The following is a 21203-nucleotide window of genomic DNA, read 5'->3' as shown; positions in this document are numbered from 1 at the left end:
GTGTAGAATCATACAACACAATCAACGAATGTATACAATATGACAATTGAAATCAGGTGTTGCCATTGCTCAAAAACATGCGGTATCAAGCCGATGGTAGTATTCAAGTCCACGTTTAAAACGTTGCAAAATTCAAGTGTTATTGTCAATGTCACCTGACAACATTGACGTTAATGACGTCATAATAAAAACATTTTCCATTATCATTATTTTCATCATTATCTGCCAAGACCTTCAGTAGTAGTGTTTGTTGATTTATTGTGAGAATAGACTACGACGAAATGTATTTGAAGCTGTGTGTATTAATATTTGCGCTGCTAGCCGTTAGCAACGTAGAAGCGTCATCGGGCTACGACTTCGGAGACTTTTTTGCGACAGTATTAGGTCTCGGCATTGCGGTCATTGGGATCCTCGCGTGTTTAGGCAACTACGCGAGACAGAAAGCGAGAAACGAATTCATATAACGCAATCATGTGAGTGACTATTAGGTTAATTGGAACCGGTTGTTAGCCTACTTACTACACTAATAGGCCTACAGTTTTGATTTTTTGTTAATCATCTTTCTTTATTGCAGATACACACGGCAGGAAGCAAGCAATGCGAAAAGACAAAATAAAATGTATATGGCCTGTAAAGTTTTTGTTAAATATATGAACTTCCATAAAGTTAAGTATAATGAAAAAGAAATTAAGACTACATGAGCTAAAATGAATTAGGTATATTGATATGAATTGAATCTAATAATACAGGCTTTGTTTAATATAAGAAAAATCGCAATAGCCAATTCCATAGCACTTGTGTTAATTGTTATGTTAATTAATTCACTGATAATGTAGTTGAGTAAGAATATGTTTTGTTACTACTATAAGTGCAACATGCCACTGATATCAGGAGTTTTGTATCAAGGGTTTATTTATCAGTAAATATAATATACTATAAAATCTTTGTTTTTGTGATGGTCTTATTTATGTTTGTTCCTGATATTGTGTGGTGGTCAAAAATTTAGGTTCCTACCTCGGCTGTACCATTTAAATCAGAACATTATAAAAAAAAACTATAAATTTAGTCAGGATCCTTATTACATCATACACAGACAGGAAGCTGATAGTAAACTACAAAGAGTAGGGCAGTACACTATTACCACTGTTTTTTTTTAAATATATAGTAACCATGTACATAATAGCAGCAGCAGCTGGTCAATAAATACAAATAAAAACTGATAAGGTCAAAAATCATCATATACAAGCTGGAGCATTATGCCCAAGATTATACCATCATGGTATAATTTTATTATAGACATTTTTTCCATTAGCATCAAGTCAAATACAAGAGCCCCATAATTTTATTTATCAAAACCAGTAAATTTTAGAGTAGTAATTATCAAAAACCTGTGTTCTTGTAAATAATTTAATTTGATTTAAAGAAATTTCATCAGTATGTATTGCCATGTCGCCATGTGACAACAATTCATGTTGAAAATAACAAAATTGATTTAAAATCTTAAATTACACATAATCCATTTGGCTTCATTCACTGACTTCTTTCTCTAGTACTTCTATTTCTTTTAAGATTGAGGGTTTCTTTGACATTTTCTCCTTTTGATCCTTGTCCGGAGTCTTGAGGACGCCTGATTTGACTTTTTCTTCCAGAGTTTCTATGTCTCTGAGTTTTTTTCGTAGGTTTTTGAGCCGCTTGGCGGGGTCAGTGGTCCCGGCAGCTGAGAGGGAGGGGGAGGGACTGTTGAATGTGGGTTCTGTTATTTCGCATTTGGCAAGTTTTTCTGCAGTTTCCTCAGCACCTAGAATGAGAAATAATGATATTATGACAGCTTTAGTTATTAAGTTTCAATGTTTAAGGCTTACAAGCAGAGGAATTCATAAAAGTGCAAAATAAGTAATCAACTAATAGACAGATTCATCAGAATCTATTCTAAGATTACTATGCACCAACTTGTCAAATTGAGGGAGTGTCATAATAAACCTCATATTTTCAAAGTTTACAGTAATGAAGGCATCACTGCACTTTGTCATTGCAGAGTTCACTGGGTCAGATACTAATGTAGATAAACACTTGGCTATAAAATTGGACAGTATAATATAAATAGTGCAAACAAGACTTCATATAAAGAAAAAATATATATACAAGCAAATCTTGTCAGTAGAAAAAGGCGGCAAATTTCAAATATGTAGGTGCGAAGGGTTATCGTCCCATAGAAAATTTGAATTTCGCACCTATTTTCTACTGACAAGATTTGCTTGACCAACTATATGTTTTAAATAGAAATTTATTTTCTAGTCTTTCATTGACCCTCATAAGTGCCATATGATTCTTGATGATATAATGCATATAATTATGCAAACAACAGTAATTGTTTTGGCAACTTTCGATCTTCATAATCACCAATTCAAAATTTAACCATTATGAACACTTAAAACACTAATTGCCCAAATAAACTCACCTGATTTCTTTTTCTTCTTCTTTTTCTTTTCAACATTAATAATCATGCCCGGTATGGGCTGTATGGTGCCAGATTTCTTTTTCTGAGCCTCGGCCACAATTTCCGGGGTTAGACCAACTGGGAGTCCAGTGGATTGGCGAGCCTTAAACTGCTTGCCTTTGCTCTCATAGAGCGGGACCTCCTCCTGGGGCACGTAGCCGTCGCGGACGCGTCGGGGCTTCCTCCATGTACCGTCAGGTCGCTGCGTTGCAGGAATGAACTTTGTTCCTGAAATGTATTAAAATTCATTTAAAATAGCGAACAGACCTGACATATCGATATTTATCTATAAGACTAGCGGGCTATAGCTATTGCTTAATGAAATAAAACTAGAAAAGCCTCTTTTGAATATTGGTTTTTCAACCGAAAACTCAAAAGTCGCCCTATCACAAATACATAACACAAAACTTTCTCATTAACGATGAACATAAGTGGTGAGGTGAATAACATTAGTTTATTTATGAGCGACTGATGCGCACCGCGCTTCCGCAGCACGCTGAGCCCTGCAGAGCTTACCATCCGCATCTAGCTCGTACGCTGCAGCAGCCATAGCCATGCTGGCTCATGCGATTCGAGCTTCGTCACGACTCAATGCGACCTCTGCTCAACATGCGCCCCGTGATCGTCAGACCTTCCAACGAAATTTTATAAAAAATAAACACTAAATACGCTCGCTATTTTCGTGGGACTATTTTGTTTGACATTTAATTCTTTGTTGAGTGATTGATTTTTTTATTACATCGAATCGGTGAAGGCTGGTATTATTGATAAATTGTAAAAAGATTACCGACGTTTTAAACATGCGCTTAAACAAACTTACAAAAAAATACTTCTCTATGGACTGTTCTATAACCATCTATAACTCTATTGCTCATATCATTGTATCTGTCAAAGTGTCAAAATTAGAAGCGAATTAATTTTGAATCAAGAATTTGCATTTTCTATTGTTTTTATTAAGATCTAATCAAAATAAGGTATCCAAAATGCGTAAACGCAGGCGCCTATTGACTACACCAATGAAAAACAAAACCAAACTCCTAAATAGCGGTAGGGAAGAGAATGAGGCAAAAGGTTTGTAAAACACTGCTACCAAAGTAGTCATTCAAAATTCAATCATTAATTGTTATTAAACTCATATATAACATTTTAGATACGGCACGAGGCAGACTTAAAGGGGCTTTGATGGATGCCCTAGAACCAGCAGGCGAGGAATCTGACGCTTCATCAGATCACAGCCCGTCTAAACGAGAGAGGTTAGTAACATAACGATACTTAGGTACTATCTTTAACTGCTATGTAACATATCGCAATCGCACGGTAATCAGGCGGCTTAGCACGGTCGCGTTTTTATCCCTTGTCACCATGCCCGTCACGTTCTAACAAGTATGTAAGTGCGAAAGGGACGCGCATAGTGATAGTCGATAAAAATGGAACCGTGCTGAGCCCGCTGGGTTGATTACCTATCCTATTTATATGGAACGCAATTATGCCCTAAAGAGGCCAAAGACCATAAACAAAAAAGTATTTTTTTTTTTCAGGAATACCAGCCAGGACCACAACAAACGCGAACGCAACGCGTCAGACGACGATGACCGCTACCGCCGCCCGTCACCGCCGCGGCAGTCGTATGTGCTGAAGCTGTTCGACCGCAGTGTAGACCTGTCGCAGTTCAGCGAGGACTCTCCGCTGTACCCCATCTGTAGAGCTTGGATTGCCAACCAGCCTAAAGCTAACTACAAGGACTTTGGGTATATTTTATCATTATGACTTGCTGTTTGATGCTTGATTTGTAATCTGTGTTGGGAGTATTTGTTTAATTAAGAATTTTGATTTGTTTGTTTGAAGGTCAATATGAAAAATATGAGAAGTTTCATCCAATGGCATATCAGTACATACAATGTCCAAATCAAACAGCAAACTAAGCATAGACAAATTTTAGACATACTTTGGTTCTTCACAGAAAAAAACCTGATGAGCCACCGCCTGAAGACAGCATAGAATTGCCTGGACCCGAGGGGCCTTCTGTCTCCAGGATACCAGAACTGATACCTGAGCAGAAGCAGCGTGACAAAGACAACATCAATCTCGATTATGTAAGCACTTGCATATACATGGGCCCACTGATTGCCAGTTTGACAGATGATATCAGTCTGTCAGTTAAACGCAAAAGGTGACAGTTCCGAACTACTGACAGGCTGATATCGTCCGGCGAACTGGTAATCTGTGAGCCCCTTAAGAGCAATGTCACATTGTTTGATCCAATATCAGTTTGGAGAAACCCTATGACATCAAATAATTTTATTTTTGCATGAAAGCCTTTTCTTGAACAACAAACTGACCAGAACAGTTGTTCCATCCGTCAAGTTAAACAAAAACAAACATACAGTGATATGATATCATTCTTTTCTCAAAGCCATTCATGATATTCAAGTAATTTATTTGTTTTCAGGAAGAAGCCCCCCCGCCGCCTCCCTCGGCGCTGCTCGCGGCGCACGTGGCGCGCTGGGGCTGCGTGCGGCGCGCCTGGCTGGAGCAGGCGCAGCGCCACGAGGCGCGCTACGAGGCCACGCAGCAGCTCCTCAACAGCCTCAACGTCAGGTAACCAACTACTTGCTCAGCCAGCCAAACCAAAAGATCAAACTAAAGGTTTCACTATTAAAAATGTTGTCTAGACAGAGGCAAGTAAATTGAGAAAATGTGCCGATAATCGATATGGTTCCCTTATTAGAGTTTAAGATGTCAGTACGCAACACTTATGTGGGACACAAAACTACTAGAATTACCTTGGAATCTTTGTGCTATTCATGTAATTGAAGTGGTGTGTTTTACTAACGTGTATTTTTTCTTTTGCAGTACATTGTGATGCATACATTTGCAGGAAGGAAGAAATCATTAGTTTAATTTAAAAACAGCCTTTTTTAAGATTACTTTTAAAATCTTTAACTTTAAGCGAAAATAATCTTTTTTAAACCATTTGCATATAAGTATGATCATTATTGTGTAAAATAATTTTATCTGATTTTGTACATTTAAATCATGATTCTTGAACAAGTAAAAGAAATGAATATATTTTGTGTGTTTATTTAATAACTACACATTCTTCCAGTTAACATGAGGAAAGCAAATTACTCTGTAGTAATTAAGCCTTACACATGATGCCTACTGAAATGTCGTCAAGCGTTTTTCCTTTTCTTCTTCTTTTGAGGTCCCTCTTTGAGCAGAGGACACGCAGATTGCTTGTGGCCCTTCTCTTGGCAGTTGTAACAAGACTGAAACAATATACACTACAGTTCGTGAAATGCTCTGATATAAAGAGAGAGAGAGATTTTTCTGATAGCGCTATAAAGCAGATTATTATTTTCACTTTTTTTTAAACCAACCAAGAAATATGTGATCAAAACTTGGCTTCCAATGTTTATAAATAGAAAAAATATGGTTTAGGTACCTGTGACTCCACAACCAGACCGCAGACATGTTTTTCGAGACAACAGCGTCCGCAAGTCTCACAGTGAGAGTATGTGGGCTTCACACACCTCTCGCATTTGTTGCAATGTTTATATCTGAGACAGTCAAACGAAAGGTATTCATATTAATTAGTTTATAACCAAGCAGTATAATTAAAATAAGGTTTATCGTCTAGCACTCACTGTAAAAAAAACAACGGGTTGCACTCCGGGAGTGCCGACAGAAGTGAAAACTCAATAACTAGTCCAAAATGTCTGCAGCACTATGTATAATTGACCCCTCCTCCTTTCTATTGAAAAACTTTAGTTCCGAAATTGCTGGCCAGTGAACTTAAATTTGTAGCGTTAATTGTTTAAAATTCGAATAGGAATTGTAAAGTTACCTTGCAGACCTCGGGGGGGGGGGGGGGGGGGGTGTCAAAAATCGTCAAACATCGATGACGTAATTTATGGACAGCCCCTAAGCACAAACGAATATCAAGGGCTTGTTATGCTGTTGCTGGCCAGCACCCAGTACTTGCATTTGCACATGTCTATTGTATTAAAAAAAATCCTTATCTCATGCCGTTCTTGCTAGTGCATTCCCAGCACTTATTGCAATGGTTGTTGCTGGCCAGCACTCAGTACTTGCATTTGCCGTAATTATAGTTGGAGTCATTTGAAATGTGTATTGTATTTAAAAAAACATGTTATTTCCTTACCTCATGCCGTTCTTGCTAGTACATTCCCCGCACTTGTGGCAATGGTTGTTGCTGGCCAGCACCCAGTACTTGCATTTGCCACAGAGCTTATAGTTGGAGTCGTTGGACATGTCTATGGTGTTTAGAGGCAGGTTGGTGAAGAAACGGACCGGCGAGCCGAGTTTCTTGCCCTTGTTTTTGAATTTCTTGTGGTTCTCGTATTCGACCTGTAAATTATGATAAGTAATCTACTATAATTTACAGTTTGGTAAGTCTGTACACTTTTGCTACATATTAGTGCTTTTATGAGAATACTTTTATATCCCAAATGCGAAATAGAAAATGACTGTTTGATTGGTAAAATTGATTAATAAATAAATAAATAATAAATAAATATTAGGGGACATCTTACACAGATCAAACCTAACCCCAAACTAAGCAAAGCTTGTACTATGGGTACTAGGCGACGATATACATACTTGTATAGATAAATACATACTTATATACATAGAAAACAACCATGACTCAGGAACAAATATTAGTGTTCATCACACAAATAAATGCCCTTACTGGGATTCGAACCCAGGACCATCGGCTTAGCAGACAGGGTCACTATCCACTAGACCAGACCGGTCGTCAAACCGATAGATATGTCATTTTGTGTATAAAAGCAGAATATTTAGCTATGAAATTGGCCAATCAACTTTTATTTTGGTGCTTAGGATATTTAAAAAAAACTGCTATCCATGCTTCTTACCTGAAAATCATGCATTTTCATCTCCGGCATAATGTTCCTTATATACGGCTCCGAGAAATACGGGAAGGCCCAGATGACTGGCACGGTAGACTCTTTATCACACAGTTTGTTGTATGTGGCTGACAGCTCTTTCAGTGTGTGCGTGAGGGGTTCAACGCGACCGCCGAATGGGGGGTCCATTACTATGCATAGGCCTCCATCCCTGTAACAATAAGAATAATATTTATTTCATTTAAAAATATCCAAAATTATAACAATCATGGTTTTAAAAAGTAAACAATGTTTACTTAACATTAAATATATAATCTTATATGTAAGCAGTAATTGTATCTGGCTCGAACATATTTTACATCAATACCTAAACTAAATAATGCACCAGTTATGTTAAAGAACGTGTTACGCTCTGTTTTCCTAGGATAGCGGTGTAAAATAATACGGCCAAATATAGATGTCGTAGTATTTTCTATGGGGATGGCCGCTATATGACGGCACCGCTATCTTAGGAAACCAGAGCTTTAATGAAGGTATGCCCATAGATAGATAAAATGCTTTCAACTGTCAGGAACCTAAAGTCTGTAGTCCATGGTTTATATTTCGGCATATCTACGAAGGACTACAGCGCCATATATATGCCTTAATCTTTGCGCGTTATCCTCATTTAACTTTTTGATTGCCAAAGACGTGAACTGACGCGCGTGGCTACAAACAATATCAAATTTCGTGCATTCCGACATAGTTCACGATGACGCGCCGCTGGCGATAGGCGTTTGAAATGCGGCGGTTCAACGATTAGCCGGATTGAATGCGGCTGAATGAAAATCCGCCGGAATGTATTCGGCGCCATACGTTCTTCAACACGGCTAGCGGTAATGTAATACAGCGAGTCATTAGCCGCCGCTTTGACAGTTTTTGTAAATAAATATAGTACAATAAAATAAGTCGGTTCTGGTCGCAGTTCACCTAACACACTCCTCCTCGCTTCGCTCGTCGTAGCACCTATCTATTTTCTGTCTTCCATTATTGTAAACAAATGAAATATAGTGGGAAATTATGCGAATGGTTAGAAAACCTATTAGAAAATTAAAATAATGGGAAAAAATGCGAATGGCAAAAATATAAATCTGGAAAAAACGATTTTCGGAAGAGACAGTACACACTCCGGCTAATCGTCGAACCGCCGCATTTCAAAACGACCCTGTTTTTGAAAACAGCTAGGCGTAATGTAATACGGCGGATTATACGATCTGACTACGACATGTATATTAAGACGAACCCCTTCGAGGCACTTTCATCAATTATTACTTACGAGGTATTAAAAACTTACTTGGAATTCTTAAAGAACTTCTTAAGCACCTTCTCGTCTTCATTCCCGTTGAAGAGATAGTTGTTGAACATGTTGTACCAGAGGTACTTGTTGGGGGCGTGGAAGAGTCTCTGCCGAGTGTCGTAGTCAAGCAAAAGGGAGTTGAAGTCCGGGTGGGCTTGGGCAGCCTCGTGGATGGATGGGGTGCCGATGCAGAGGATGTTTCTGGAATTCATGGACATTAATTAGTGTTTTTGATTTTATGAACTAGGTTCTGCCCGCTATCCCTATCCTATGTCCTTCCCCGGGCGTCAAACTATCTCCATACCGTATCGCTTCAGCGGTTTAAGCCTAAAGAGGTAACAACAGACAAAGAGACAGTTACTTTCGCATTTATAATATTAATAGGGATTGTAATGATAGTTGAAATCGAATGACAAATAATGAATGACTATAATTTTACGTTATAAAATATCCTATAAATTAATATCGGCTACAAAGTTACACGGTAACAGACAGACAGATTTACTTTCGCATTTATAATATTAGCAGGGATTAACTCACTTGATATTATTATTCCTCAATATCCCCAGCACGCAGCTAACCGACTTCTTCGTAAATATATACTGCGCCTCCACCGTATCATTCTCAAGAGTCGGCAGCCAACTAGAAGGGTTATGCAGTTGCTCGTCCGTTAGCGGGGTGATAACTCGATGGTTCGAGTGCTTCTTGCTTTGGGACAGTAAGTACAGCTCTTTGCAGGTATCGCAGTACGCTCTGTCTGAAGGATGGCGGGATTTTACCTACAATTAAAATTAATATAGGTATAGAAACAATCAAGGGGTGTAGCTGGTCGTTAGTGGAGTGATAACTCGATGGTTTGATTGCATTTTATTGCTTTGGGACAGTAGATACAGCGCTTTGCAAGTGTCGCAGTCAGTACGCTCGGTCTGAACCTTAGAACCTTAAATTAGTATAATTTAAATATACACAGTGCACTCGCACGGTTTATTTCTTCGAACTTGGCCGCACACACGAGTCATATTTGAGTGGCGATCATATTTTCCAGGTCGCAATTTTTTACGTTCGCATAACTTCCCACTTTTTTGTTTTCTGCAGACAAATTCACGTCTAGAACATTCTAGATTGGTACAGTGAAGTGAATGATGAGGGTTGTGTCTGGGGGCCTAGCCAAGATGCCGATCATTTGCGCCGTAGCGAACGAAACGCTAATGGCTCTGTCGCATTTATAGGTACTTATACAGAATAGTGATAGAGAGCCATTACCGTTTCGTTCGTTACGTTTCGCCCCTGATCATCAGTGGAGTGACGACTCCGTGGATCAAATGTTCCTTGTTCTGGGACAATATTAGGTATCAGTTCCCTGCAAATGTCACAGTACCGTCGCTCACACTGTTAACTGTCCATAGGTGGACCTTATTACAATAGGCGTAAGGTCCACCGATGGACAGTTAAAGAGTGTTGCTGTTTGTACAGTACGCTCTATCTCAGCGGTCGGCAACCAGCGGCCCGCGGGCCACATGCGGCCCGCGAACCTCTCACTTGCGGCCCGGGAGCCTCCCTGGCTATTTGGTATGTAATATTGACAAACGACAATGTCTGATAAAGTCATAAATACTAACAAAGTGCGGCCCGCGTCAACTTCGTTAACTGCTATGTGGCCCTTGGCTGCTAAAAGGTTGCCGACCGCTGCTCTATCTGAAGGATGGTAGAAATTCACCAGCAATTGATAAATAATAATACCTATAGGCAGGGCCGTCTTAAACTATGCTGGGGTCCTTGGGCACAAGAATTTGGGGCCTTTTTGGAAAGTAAAGAAAGCTAATTAAACTAACATTCTTCTACTAAGATCTTCTATTTATTATGAGTAATCAAATATACTGTTCCTTCGGGGCCCCCTGAAGATGGGGGCCCTGGGCACGGGCCCGGTGTGCCTTTATGGTAAAGATGGTACTGTCTATAGGGGAGTCCGTTTCTTCGCAGTAAAGCAGTGACTTAAGGGAAGAGCTGGGGCCCATTTCTCGAACGGTATTAGACTAATATTATTAGTCCACGAACTGGGGCCCATTTATCGAACGATATTAGTCTAATATTATCAGTGTGTTGCCATGGCAACCCATACAATTTGACAGGGGCCCATTTCTTGAACGGTATTAGACTAATATTATTAGTCCACGAACTGTCAAATCGTATGGGTTACCATGGCAACACACTAATATTATTAGTCTAATATCGTGCGAGAAATAGGCCCCAGTTGGTGGACTAATAATATTAGTCTAATATCGTTCGAGAAATGGGCCCCTGTCAAATCGTATGGGTTACCATGGCAACACACTAATATTATTAGTCTAATATCGTGCGAGAAATAGGCCCCTGTTCTACCTCACTCGATGAAGCAGTACGACTGACTCGAAGCAACGTCAACGTACTGTGGAACATGAGCTCGCCTCAGTACAATCAAGGGTTCAGTTCAGAAGACGAGAATGAGGCAAACCACTCGCCTGATGGTAAGCAATTACCGTTGCCCATGGACACCTGCACCAAATGGTTTTCAAATGCATTGCCAGCCTTTAAGATGGGAGTACGCTCTTTTCTGAAGGTTTGATGGTTGTATCGGTCCGGAAAGGTAAGACAGAAATAGGGGGTATTATTACTGCAATGTTCTGCCGCCAGAGTGCAGCACTAAATTAGCTAGTAAACCAAAGTGTAACTTATACATACTGTGCCTTAAGGCTCTATCACACAGGCGCGTTTTGCAGGTGGCGCGTGAGCAGGGCGCGCCGCTTTTACATATAAAACGCTTACGCCGCGCTCACGCCCCGCTCGGAACCTTTAAACTGTTTTTTGACAAGTTTTCGCAGACAAAATATGACATTGATGCATCAAGGCGGTTTGTTAACAAGGGCCTACCGGGAAACGCGAAAATCGAAATTTAGTTAACTGCCTCTTTATCGCTTGAATATGCAAGAGTGATAAAGAGGTACTTGATAACGAAATTTCGATAGTGGTAGTGGCGCCCCCTACGCACAGTTACACTTAATATTCCCTATTGTAAACAGTTTGAGGTGTAGGTATAAAAAAGTATTTTATTGTACTTTTGTTGCGTACAGAGATCGGACTCGACACACTTATCAAATGTCAGTGAGTGTTGAGGTCTAAGACCAAGGACAGAGATCTGACCTGGAAAATCAGACTTGGTCTGACAGGTAATTCATTATTTCGTTATTTTCAAGTGATTAAAATAAAATAAAACCTCGTCTTATTAATATTTATTTATATATTTTTTTAAAAGAAACATATGAACTCTCGCGTTTTGTACACATATTTAATTACACAAACCGTCTTCCGTCTTTCCGTGACCACAGCTGGTACGTGGAAACGTCGGAATTTAAGGTAAAAACAATGAAATTATATCGCGGCAGACCCGTTTGTGTAATTAAATATGCAAATTTAACTATACATCATTGGTAACTATTTCCATTTGCATGCACTCGGTTTCCATACCAAAATGGTATTGTCTTGCGTCATCTTTTCAAGACTCATATCCATCTGAAAGAAAGACCAAATTGGTAGAAAATGATTCTTCATCAAGAATTACATTGGCTTCTTCTAAAAATACGAGTCCCATGTTCCATCCGCTATTTCCCAAAACACTGAATTAAACTTTCACGCTTTTTACTCACTATTATTCACAACAACGGGACTTAATCGCGTAAAATTGAGTTTTGGATTTACCTCCGACGTTTCGAGAACGGCGTTGTCCTCGTATTCTTGGAGAAGACTGGCTACACTCTATTTCCCATACATACATTTTCTAGGCTTAGGGGGGGCGCGGGTGGTTGAAGGAGGTTCAGTTGTGAAGTCCACAAATCTTGAATAGATGCGTTTAAAATTCTTCTTAGGATCATTTGGATATTTCTTGTGTCCCTTAATACATCCTCCTACACAATGGCAACCGAATATATTACATGGCCCCTTTCCACAAAAAGTGCCAGTAGGTGGACGGCCATTATTGCAAACCGAAACCGTGCATGGGGCAGCGATAACTGGACTGAGTGGAGTATCATAAACGAATACCGTTTCCATATAAGCCGAAGGAATGAATGTATGGCAACGTCCGCCATTTTTCGGTATAAATTTAACAGAGACAGCTCTACAACATTCACTTTCAACATAATTTAAAAAAAATATTGGAGAAAAAATTACATGAATAAGATATATAACCTTCATTTCTCTTTAAAGACAACTCGGGTATAGCTCTTTAAGTGCTCAAGTGGCAATTGAAGTCTACAGAGGCTTTTTAAATGATAAAATCTAAAACAACAATGACATAATAATTCTCAACAATGTCTGATTGTTCATTTTAGGATTAGAAATTAGGTAAACAAAAATTTGCTAACCTGTTATTCAATTTGTTCAATAAAGTGAATGGAGAATCATAACAATGTGCTTAGATCACCTGCATTGCTTGATGCGTATCAATAAATATAATCGTAAGAAAACACTTTGGTATAGCGCATTTTGTGTATAATTATTGTAAGAATAGGAAGTGTTGTGTATTTAGACTAGAAATAGTTATTTGTACAACAAGAGATCAAAGTTTGATATTTCTTTGAGTGCTTATTTTGAGTCCCGTGCAAGCGAAAGATTCTATAATAGATTCACGAGCGTAGCGAGTGAATCTAATTTAGAATCTTGAGCGTAGTAAGGGATTCAAAAGCGCACGAGATGTAAATAACTTTGATCTCGTGTAGTACACAAAATTTTTCACCCTAAGCAGTGAGAACATACCTAGAGGGACAGAGATAATAGAACCCAAGTATATCGAACTTGTATTAGACCCCGCATGTTGAAATGACATTTGACTATAAAGGTCACTTGAATGTCATTTTGTCTCACTCAGTGAGCAAAATCGCATTTTGCTCACTGAGTGAGACAAAATGACTCAGTGAGCAAAATCGTATTTTGCTCACTGTTTTTAAGAAGCAAAGTACCCTTGTTCGAGCTGCTGAGGTGAAAATAAGTTTTCCTTCAAGGAAATAAACCTTGCCACCAGAGACTGGTAAGTATTCAAGATGGACAAACTCAATACAACAGTGTGATCCTAGTGTACCTTTGAACTATTTTTCAATTTTAGGTATGTAAAATCTGTCTACTGTTATTTATGGCATCTGAACGTAAAATCCATCTATCCTGGCCACTGTTATATGTACAAAAGTACAAATAAAACACAATAAAAGCATTTTACACATATTCTTATTTAATCCTTTAATAGGAAAGCCTGAAAGATATCCTCGATTTAGGCCTCATCACCATCTATAGATGACTATAGTCCTAAATTCTGTACGAGATAAAAATACAAAGAGGTGATTTGATTTGAGTGGTCTTTTTTGAGACCGTTGTCCTATAAATGGTTAATGGTGCTATCTAGTTTAAACATTTTCTAATGGCTCAAAATGGTTTATTATCCTTTAAATTTACTCTTGTGTTTATAACTGTGATCAGTGAAGTTCAATTGTACATTATGAAATTATAAATAGCACAATGGTGACAGTTTTCATTGCCGCCAATATTCTCGTACTTGCAAAGCACTTAGCTTACTTAAGACTTAGGGGCCAGTAAGGCGAAATTGTACATCAAATCTATTATTAAAAAAATTACTAATAATTAAAACTAACCTCATTCAAGTTACTCCAAGCCGCCGCTTTATCAATCTTAGGAATCAAGTTGTAATATTTCTCATTACGTTTTCGGACGCCTTCCTTGTTCCACTCGTCTTCCTCGATGTGCACCGTACACTCCTTCTTGTCCCTGCATGAAGCGCACGCGAAATATCGGCCCTTCTCAGACGAAAACAACAGTGTGGGACCGTGTAGACACATTGGATGGTTTGTAACATCTTCTACGATGACTTCCACTGGTGCGTGTATTTGCGGCTCAGTAGCCTTTGGGTTAAACTTACGTTTTCTCGTCATTTTCATTAATTTAGAGTAAAATAACAATAGTCAACACGAGTTTGTGAACTTTCAATAATTATTAATCTTAGGGTTTGGTAATGGTTTGGAAATGTCAAATATGTCAAACATGACCACATGGCATAAAGATACTATTTAAGATACTACTGGGCAAAACGTTCTTATTTCTGTCATCACTACTCAGTTAAATAAAAAAAATAGAAAGAATTGATGTCCTGGCAACATTTATTTTCAGACCGGCGCTTTGCTGTGTTCCATTCTGTGACATTTTTTCGAAAATTCCATTTTATTTTGTCATCTGATAGAAAGTTTACTGAAAATGAGCGGCTTGGTCAGGTCAGCACACAGAGTAGTCCAGGGATGTGTTAAAAACACAGGCATAGCGAGTGCGCTAGTGAGTCGAGCGCAGGCCCCCGTGAAGCGTGATTTCACGAGAGGAATATGGCACATGAGTTGCTCAAAGAGGATGGACGGGCCCGTGGTCACCAGCCTGCTCCATAACCATTCCAACACATGCAGCTGCGGATGCGGTCTGAAAGCCCTACACACGAAAGGTACTCTCGATATAATTTGAGGTTATGTCTATTGCGCCATGCTTAACTCATCCCTGTGATCCCTGCTACCCTGGTCCTTTCCTAATATGTTTTACTGGTTATAGAAGACCACGGACGTGAGAGTTCTACCAAGAATAAGCCGTTAGGTTAGTCCTATTACCCTATACCTCCATAGTCCTGGTAAGTGACTTGTTCCTTTTTTTTCTTTTTTAATTGTATCTCCTCGTAAAATGCTGCTACCACTAGCAAACTATAGCAACTACAAATATCATCAATGCTCCCATTCTGTTGCAAATTTACAAATCTGTATAAGATTATACAGATTATAGATTCTTATTTTTGTGTTAACATCTGAAATATACAATTATACATATAAGACAGTATCTGCCATCATGCTGTTTCTCCATGTTTGTACTATAATTTGGTTTGTGTTATTTAGATACTAGATCATAAGTTAGTTAAAGTAGTAATAGATTGGTGCAGTAGTCAATCATAATGAATACTAGGTATTTCCCATTATGTAAGACATCGGTTACACGCTAATTCTGGCGTTAGTTCAGTCCATCAGTCCATTCGCATTTTGACTGATGCCAGAATGATGGAAAATGGACACGGTTACATGATCAGTCCAGACTGGCAACAGACTGATAAAATTACGACACAGTCGCCGTTTGGACACAGAACGCAACACAGTAATTTAGTCTTGTCTAATATGGTGACTGACGCGAGAATGACACGAACTGGTTACACGATCAGTCTCCTATCAGTTTTCTGTCATTCAAAATGGACTGACGAATATTATCTAAAAATTTAAATTTTCATTAGTCCAGACCATCAGTCCGCGTGTTACACGATAATTCTCCCGTCAGTCTGACCAGACTGATGGACTGAACTGACGCCAGAATTAGTGTGTAACCGATGTCTAATATTTAATAATTAGGATCAAAGTAGATTGTGTAGAAAAAAGTTGTGATGTTCACTATTTAAAATTTGTTGAAATACATAGGTGAGCGAGAGCTGGTGGAGTTCCTCACAGAAGAGATTGTGGCGGAGAGGAAGGCCCAGAAGTTGAAGACTCTGCCCACGGAGGTGGACGGCTTCAAAGTGTCGGGGACTGGAGCTGAGGTGCTGCTGTCCAAGGCACTGAAAGATGAAGTGTGAGTCTAAAGGCCAACTCAATCAGTTCACATTGGCTCGCGAGCCAACCCGGTATCTATTGCGCGCGGCTGCCTCGCGAGCCAATGTTAGATAGTTTGCCGCGCAATATGGAGACAGGCCTTTATATTACAGTATACTCATAAAATTAATTTACAACATGTAAAAATGAAATAATGTAATGTTAGAGAAATTTCATATTTGGGTCGATCAACTATTTCTTGTTGTTATTCTGTCCCATCAGCCAGGAGACAATAGTAGCATAGTTTGTTAGAAGTATTTTAAGAGTGACCCAGGAGACCGTAACCATGGCAACTAGTGACAAGAAAAAGTTGATTCCCCATTTATGATAGAATAAAAACTTTTTTATCTTATACTCATAAAATTACATACATTACAATCATGTATTCTAGCAACATTTTACCTAAACTGACTACCATGTATTTACCAACTAGCTTATGTTTCCAGAATAAACGTGACATTCAACGTGAACCACACCGTCGACTCGGACGATTTCGGCGAAGGCGACGCCCAGCCGGAGAAGCAGGAGTTCTCCGAGATGCGCTCCAAGCCGCAGTTTGAAGTAGACATCGTGCGTGGCGACACCACTCTTGGATTCACGTGCTCCTTCTTACAAGACCCGCCTACTAGCAATGCTGATGAGTATAGTGAGTATTCAACTAGAACCCCATAATAAAATAAAATAAAAACCCCATAACCATGAGGTTAAGATTGACTAACAGAGTTTGAGATGCGCTCCTAGCCTCAACTAGGTTGATAATTTTAGCCAATCCATAAAAACATTAAAAAGAGACATTTAGTAGCCATGTCATCTAAGATCATCCCTGCAAATTACGCCACACTAGATTCTCCCATTCATGGAGAAATCTGGTGCCATTTGCAGGGTACAGCAAATCATATGCACATCCAGAAATAGGTTGGTACCTTACTTCTGCATAAAAGTATGAGACAGATAAATAAATTATTGGACATGCTTCAGTCCCACTGCTGGGCACAGGCCTCCTCTCAAGCACGAGAGGGTTTACGCTGTTTATACAAATTTAGTAAGCCACACAATAATTTAGACGTAAGTAGTTGTGTGGTGGGTACTAAGACAACAACAAATATTTGTACTAATCAATAGTAATCACAGAGATAAATGCCCCTAATGGATTTGAACATGGGACCATTAGCTTCGCATTGTTTTCAACTCTATCCAAAGAAATTAAACTAGTGGCTCTGTGAGCTGTAGACCTCGCGAGCAGAGCTTTAAATTACATGGTGCTAAGAGCTTTAAATATAGTAAATTAAAAAAAAACAATACGAAATTAAAGTGTAAAAAAATAATAAAAGTTATATCCCAGCATACAAATACTGGGGATCGAACCCAGACTCTCTGTGCAAACAAAAAAAGCGAACGTTTACAAACTGAGCCAAATAGTTCTTAGATAAGCTAACGAAATTTAGCTACTCATTCTCAAATTAAAATTAATTAAAATTTAATATCTCAATACCTCCGAAACCAGCTAAATAAATTTTCTGAATTTTTGGCCATTTAATCTATAAACATATTTCAAAAAGAAAACACTCGTATGATACCGATACGACTATTTGTTTAGGCGCGAGCTATCACAAGTTTTCCATTTTGAAAAATTTCCAAAAACCGGCTCGACAAAAAAAAATTATCGAGTCACAGAATTCGGTTACAAAATTTCACGAGAATCGGTTAAGAATTGCGACCTGTAGAGGAGAACATCCGGACATACAAAAGCAAAATGCGCGAGTCAAAACGTAGACCTTCGCTACGCTTCGGTCAATGAAGATGACGGTAACGATTTTAAAACGCGTGAAGATACGACTTTTTACACAGTATTATAATTTGTTTTTCAGATGATATATTCGGAATCGACGAGGTGACCCTCTACAAGGGAGAGTGGAACGACAAGGTGTACGCGGTCGCTGGTGACGTGCTTGACGGGGTCAGTACGAAAACTTCTCTTCTATCTACTGCCTTATTCATAAAACTTTATATTTTATCCCTTTCTTGCAAATACACAAGTCAAAATGACAGATAAAGACACAGCTAATACAGGTCAGTAACGCGTTTATGAATAACGCCATATGTAACTAACTACAGCATGACCCTTTAGCCGGCCAATGGCGGCCGCAAATACGTACCTTCGCCCACACTGTTAACTGTACATTGGTGGACCTTAAGCATTTTGTAATACGGTCCACTGATGTGTTGCTGTTTGTACATATAGCAGCGGTTTTTACTACGGGATAAGCTAGAACCTCTAGCCTCTTTTGTTCGTAGGCGTTATAATTTCAAGAAATATTCGCTAAAGAAACTTAAATATTCCTAAATTGAATAGGCTGTATGGAAATGGAGTGTGTTCATTTTAGTTCTCAACATGCCCACTAGATGGCGCACCGAGGGAACGAAAGAATGAACCTCGTGCAAATCTTTACAACAATTCGATAACAACATTACATAATTACATATTCATCGTGTTTCGGACACTAGAATGTTTTTGGGTACAACGTGATAATAATATATCCTTATTTTCGTTATATTTATGACTAGGCCTATTGGTCTAGTGGTCCTGGCTATGGACTGCCACGCAGCGGTCCCAGGTTCGATCCTGGGACATGTCCTTGTCGATGTCTAGTTTTCACCCCATTTCTTACGCCACACTTGATACTATAATAAGTGTAGTGGTCAGGTGCCAAAATCGGGGGATATTGTCAGCTCCGATGTGAAGTTGTTTCCTATCATTTGGGAAATATTCATTGACGTGCGACATTTTTTTATTTAATTTTATTATATGAATAAAGCGCATTCCCTTAGTTACACAAAGAACTTCGAAATAAATTGGTGGGTAATCTTATTTTACCACGTATACTTTTATTTTTTATATAGAGCATTTGTTCAGAGTTATAGGATAGTAGGTAAAAATATCGTATAGCATATGATTCTTATACACTTTTGTTTGTCGTATAAAATTAGTCATTTTCTTATAAGTATTCTTTTATTTCAGTACCTGTACGACCTCCTCATGAATCTGCTGGAAGAGAAAGAAATCAGCAACGAGTTCGTTCAGAAACTGTCAGATTTTAGCACGGGCTACGAACACGCCGCCTACATCAACCTTCTCGAAGGCATCTCCAAATTCACCATCGGAAAACAATAAATTTGTCTATAGCCATTTAAAAAAAATTGTCTATGGTATAAAAATACCATTGTATATAGCCATTAAAAAAATGTCTATGGTATAAAAATACCATAAATTTGTCTATGGTCATTGGTACAAATGAAATACCACTGCAATATACCTAATTTGGCACAGGAGGCCAATAGCATTTATCTTGCTAAAACAGCTTTAAAGGATGTTAGTTTAGTTGACAAGGAAGTGTTTTGTTCATTTTAGTGATATTTGGTTAGTAACGTTTGAATAAATGTATCCAAAACTTAGTTCGTTGTTTTAATTTATTTCGCCTAGTTTTATATGGACTATTTACCAAATGAAAATTCATGGGTCAGTTGGGTAGTCACCAGATCCAACAATGCGAAAAAGGTCCTATCCTAACATTTAATTACACAAAAAGTATTGTTAACATTTTGACGACGAAATAATTGAGATTTAAATGAGACAAGTTCTTTCAGCAAATGTATATAACTCCGTATAGTCCGTATATAGACTAAATTATCTTTGATAGTACGATTTATCGACCACATACCCGCCAATATCGGATTTAAGGTTCTAATTTGATTGGATATTCGGGAAATGTGACTTGGTATCACATGAATCATCAAAGCTGGATTATATCATTGAAATAAATTTAGATTTTTTATAAGGAACTAATTTATTCAATAACAAAACTTATACAAATTTTTTGGTAAAACCTAGATTAGTGCGGCCTGGAAAAACAAATATATACGGTAATATGTAAAGGCGCAATTTTTTTTAATGCTTTTGGATAGCGGTAATGAATACAGAATAATAAGCAGATTGAAGCTCTCGCGCGCAAGACACGTTGCGCTCAAATTTCCCGCGCCCACTCGGAATCCCAATCAGCTGACAAAACTATTGCAAGTAGAAACATGAAGAAAGCTTTCCGTCTCGCTCGCACAACCTTTGTTTTGCTTCTTATCAGCTGACCTCTTGAGTACTGTCAGACAAAGGCCACTAATTCCCTCTCTCCCCTAGTTTTGGCAAACGACTACCAATAGAATCAATGCTGACTGGTAGGCTCTCATCATTGACCAATAGCCGATCGGTTTGAAGTTAGTTGCAATCGCTCGCAGCTGTCAAAATGTCAAATGACTGATCCGACAGCAAAATGAAGCGAGTTTTGTTTTACCTTGCCAAAATGGCTGACGCGTCTACGTTGCGTGTTAAGAAAATACCCGATGATTTATACGAGCTGTGCTTAACAAGTTTAGTGAACTACCTGCAGAAATCCAAGTGCGAGCGGAATGATTTGCGATCACTGCCGGACAGCATCCTCATGGATGTATATTACAAGGTAAGTCTTGCATACAGCTCGTGCAGATAAAAACATTCTGGCTGCATTACCGTTATACTGGCTGATATTTTCGCATCTCATAATCGCAAGATTAGTGCGTAGGGACGATTTGTTGTGGGATTAGAAAGATTAGGGCGGGTTAGTGCTTGTATCGAAGCAGTGACCGTGAACACAATTAGCGTAGGAGCAAGTACCTAGACACTTTCACTGAACAATGTACGGAGCCGGGGCAAGGTGGGAGTGCGACGTGCCGCGCGGCTCTTTGTT

At 38.8% G+C, this 21203-nt stretch overlaps 5 protein-coding genes and 1 long non-coding RNA gene across 8 annotated transcripts in view; 4 read left to right on the top strand and 2 right to left on the bottom strand.

The window, feature by feature from the left end:
• The first annotated feature begins 77 nt into the window (after nt 1-77).
• LOC134796272 (uncharacterized) lies at nt 78-943 on the top strand. Its single transcript, XR_010144910.1, has 2 exons — nt 78-473; nt 575-943. It is a non-coding gene; the product is annotated as an uncharacterized LOC134796272 (long non-coding RNA).
• A 450-nt stretch (nt 944-1393) lies between these two features.
• Nucleotides 1394-3193, bottom strand: LOC134796270 (partner of Y14 and mago). Its single transcript, XM_063768316.1, has 3 exons — nt 3014-3193; nt 2459-2725; nt 1394-1798 (listed from the first exon to the last, which is right to left on the bottom strand). Exons 1-3 carry the CDS (start codon nt 3051-3053, stop codon nt 1527-1529), a joined length of 579 nt encoding a protein of 192 aa, XP_063624386.1. The 5' UTR covers nt 3054-3193; the 3' UTR covers nt 1394-1526.
• A 182-nt stretch (nt 3194-3375) lies between these two features.
• On the top strand, nt 3376-5571 carry LOC134796268 (protein lin-37 homolog). Its single transcript, XM_063768315.1, has 6 exons — nt 3376-3568; nt 3648-3750; nt 4036-4245; nt 4458-4590; nt 4947-5095; nt 5351-5571. Exons 1-6 carry the CDS (start codon nt 3481-3483, stop codon nt 5358-5360), a joined length of 693 nt encoding a protein of 230 aa, XP_063624385.1. The 5' UTR covers nt 3376-3480; the 3' UTR covers nt 5361-5571.
• Nucleotides 5572-5610: 39 nt separating this feature from the next.
• On the bottom strand, nt 5611-14753 carry LOC134796267 (rRNA N6-adenosine-methyltransferase ZCCHC4). The gene is made up of 7 exons (XM_063768314.1): nt 14401-14753; nt 9266-9504; nt 8723-8926; nt 7399-7600; nt 6663-6868; nt 5943-6057; nt 5611-5766 (listed from the first exon to the last, which is right to left on the bottom strand). Exons 1-7 carry the CDS (start codon nt 14701-14703, stop codon nt 5671-5673), a joined length of 1365 nt encoding a protein of 454 aa, XP_063624384.1. The 5' UTR covers nt 14704-14753; the 3' UTR covers nt 5611-5670.
• Nucleotides 14754-14912: 159 nt separating this feature from the next.
• LOC134796266 (complement component 1 Q subcomponent-binding protein, mitochondrial) lies at nt 14913-19881 on the top strand. 2 transcript variants are annotated; one of them, XM_063768312.1, is made up of 6 exons: nt 14913-15251; nt 15356-15397; nt 16258-16408; nt 16875-17074; nt 18297-18385; nt 19448-19881. In XM_063768312.1, the coding sequence occupies exons 1-6, from the start codon at nt 15017-15019 to the stop codon at nt 19598-19600; spliced, it is 870 nt and encodes a 289-aa protein (XP_063624382.1). In that variant the 5' UTR covers nt 14913-15016; the 3' UTR covers nt 19601-19881. The 2 variants fall into 2 exon arrangements, with proteins under 2 accessions (XP_063624382.1, XP_063624383.1); XM_063768313.1 differs by lacking the exon at nt 15356-15397.
• An 854-nt stretch (nt 19882-20735) lies between these two features.
• LOC134796284 (amyloid protein-binding protein 2) overlaps nt 20736-21203 on the top strand; it is a 99934-nt gene continuing 99466 nt past the window's right edge. For both annotated transcript variants that reach the window (XM_063768344.1, XM_063768343.1), the window contains exon 1: nt 20736-20936. In XM_063768344.1, coding sequence (XP_063624414.1) covers nt 20751-20936 — 186 coding nt within the window. In that variant the 5' untranslated portion in view covers nt 20736-20750. The remainder of the gene's footprint in view (nt 20937-21203) is intronic.

This window comes from Cydia splendana, chromosome 13 (genome assembly GCF_910591565.1).
Source record: "Cydia splendana chromosome 13, ilCydSple1.2, whole genome shotgun sequence".
NCBI lineage: Eukaryota > Metazoa > Arthropoda > Insecta > Lepidoptera > Tortricidae > Cydia > Cydia splendana.
This window is presented reverse-complemented; position numbering and strand designations above follow the sequence as displayed.